General features: G+C 37.5%; 1 protein-coding gene across 1 annotated transcript in view; it reads right to left on the minus strand.

Moving 5' to 3' along the window:
• Nucleotides 1-409: 409 nt before the first annotated feature.
• The window catches only part of LOC144773944 (olfactory receptor 6N1-like), a 34,212-nt gene continuing 31,898 nt past the window's right edge, over nucleotides 410-2,723 (minus strand). The window contains exon 3 of the mRNA XM_078658999.1: nucleotides 410-1,329. Coding sequence (XP_078515125.1) covers nucleotides 410-1,329 — 920 coding nt within the window. The remainder of the gene's footprint in view (nucleotides 1,330-2,723) is intronic.

Consider the following 2,723-nt stretch of genomic DNA (forward strand, 5'->3'; position numbering starts at 1 on the left):
AATACAGTGTGAAGGTGAAATATCAGTTTATTACCACATTACAGCCAAACCGACATGAGAAAACACTGTTTACTGTCTCTCAGATTGTTAGTAACAATCCATTAACATGTGGAAACATATCTCCTAGTAGTCACCAGGCCTTTTCAAAGTGTACTTACATCAAAGAACAAGTTTAACCCCATGCATTCTGTTTTTTATTATACTTCTCTGCCCTGGTGTTTACCCTATTATCTGGTGCACCATTGTATTAATAATACATTCTAGAGTAGCACACACAAAGATAGGAGGGACAATAATTCCTTCCACATAGTCTGTCATGTGTATGGTATACAAAAGTGCACAAATCAGATGTGTTCACATTGCTATTGTTGTTGAAGATCTTCTTTGAAAGCTGATCACAGCATCAAACTCACTTGAATGACGAAATGCCGATGATGTTAACTTTCCTCCTGAATGCCTCCTTGATGTCTTTGTTCCTCAGGGTGTATATCATAGGATTGAGCATGGGTGTTAACACAGAATAAAGAACAGCAACAAGAGAGTCCACCTCAGAGACAACAGATGCAGCAGGACGTATGTACATGAAAATGATTGGCAAGTAAAACAGATTTACCACTATTAAATGAGAAGCACAGGTAGAGAATGTTTTTCTTCTACCCCCTCGTGAACTAATTTTAATAATGGACAATATGATTTTAGCATAAGAAAACAGAATCAGAGAAAAAGATGAAATTATAAGAAAGAAACTAATGGAGGATCCTATGGCAACGTTGAGGGACGTGTTAGCGCAGGCCAGATGGAGCAGGGGTGGGTGGTCGCAGTAGTAATGATGGATCACATTTGGTCCACAGAAGGGCAGTCTTGAGGCTAGAATTGCTTGTACAAAGGGGGCGAGAAATCCTCCAATCCAGGAAACAAGTGCTAACTGAATGCAGAGTTTTTTAGTCATGTGAATGGCATACTGTAATGGTTGACAAATGGCATAATACCGATCAAAGGACATCACTGTCAACAAGAGACATTCTGCCGATCCCAAAGAAAGAAACATATACATCTGGAAGATGCAGCCACTAATGGAAATGGTTTTGCTGTTCATCAGAAAATTAGCCAGCATTTTTGGCAAAGTCACTGTGGAGAAACTGAGATCCAGGAAGGAGAGGTGACTGATGAAGAAGTACATGGGGGTTTGAAGCTTATGATCGAGGATGGTAAGTAAAAATACTATAGAATTTCCAGTGGCAGTGAGAAGATAGATGGGGAGAAAGATCCAGAACAGCAAGATCTGAAAGCCCTGCAGACTTGGAAAACCAAATAGGATGAACTCAGTTACTGAGCCATTGGTCTGATTGTGCAGTTTCCTGCTTCCCATATTTTTTGTGAGCAGCACCTGAAACAGAAATTTGGTAGTTACCGACCACATGAAAGTTTCTAAAAATTGTTGAAGCATTATATAAGTGTTACCTTATTAGATCTTGTTATTTGATTGAATATGTTGATCTTTATAACAAATGACCAAGTATAATCTGCAAAGAATGGAATAGCTATCCTGCATCTTACCTCCTGCTCATAATTTGGTAGTTCCAAGAAGTTTTGTTCATGCAAATCTACAGAAAAAAGATCAGAAGAATGTTTATTTATATGCAAGAATTTCCTTGCAAACACCTTGCATACAAGGTCTTGAAAAGTGTTCTCTAAATTTCCCATATTTACCATTGAGTTTGCTGATGGCTTTGGCCATGTCACATGAAACCATCCACTTATGTTTTCTTAAAAAATGTCTGTCCTCAAAAGTCAGCTAAAATTATGGCATTGCACAGGGATTGTCACGCTTCAACACCCAACACATGTTATTTTTTACATTATTGCTAGTTTGAGGATCCTGGAACTTGGTAGACTTGAAGCGAACTCCTTTGCGCTAGATTATTTTTAGTCTGCAGCCACCTATGCGACATTCTCTTGTCATAATTCTTTTAAATGAAGCTGATGTTAACATTTGATTGTAACCAAATGACAAATTTCACACTGTAAATTCTCGAATGAATTGATTATTGTCACTGTGCTAAATGCAAATTTGTTATTTTTGTGTATATTGTGATGATTTTTATCAATCACCAATAAAGAATTTGCTGACCTACTTTGTTAGTCTTGTCAGTCTCTGCTTTCCATATGAACTTTTCTCAGTAAAGTCCAGTGAGCTGGTTCATCAAACTATAGATCAGATATGAGTTAATGGATAGATGATTTTTAGATTTCTTACTGGGCTTTGAGATGATCAAGCATGCTACATTATGGTGGAACATGAACAATCTGAGAATCACTATCAAACAGGCCTGATTCAATTATTATTAGGTCTAAATAGAGAAACGAGGATTCAGACATTGGTATGACCCAAAAACGAATCTCAAAAAAATTCTAAAATCCAAAATGGCATCGGCAAGGGTTCTTACTGGCTTCCCTTCTCTCCTACTTGAGTGATCCCCTAGCTTCTCTATCCAAAGTAAGCATTTTTACAGCTGCACAAAGAAAATCCAGCTGATGATTGATATGATTAATACATACACTAAACTAAATAGGTCATATACAGAAATATGTCAACCATATCAACATGAATATGACACGAATAGGTCCCTAAAAAGAAAATAACATGCACTCATCGCATGTGAAACTGACCTGATTGTTACCCATTGCTGTGCCCATTATCTTGGATTTTATCACCCTCAGGT

This window comes from Lissotriton helveticus, chromosome 8, assembly GCF_964261635.1.
Source record: "Lissotriton helveticus chromosome 8, aLisHel1.1, whole genome shotgun sequence".
Taxonomy (NCBI): domain Eukaryota; kingdom Metazoa; phylum Chordata; class Amphibia; order Caudata; family Salamandridae; genus Lissotriton; species Lissotriton helveticus.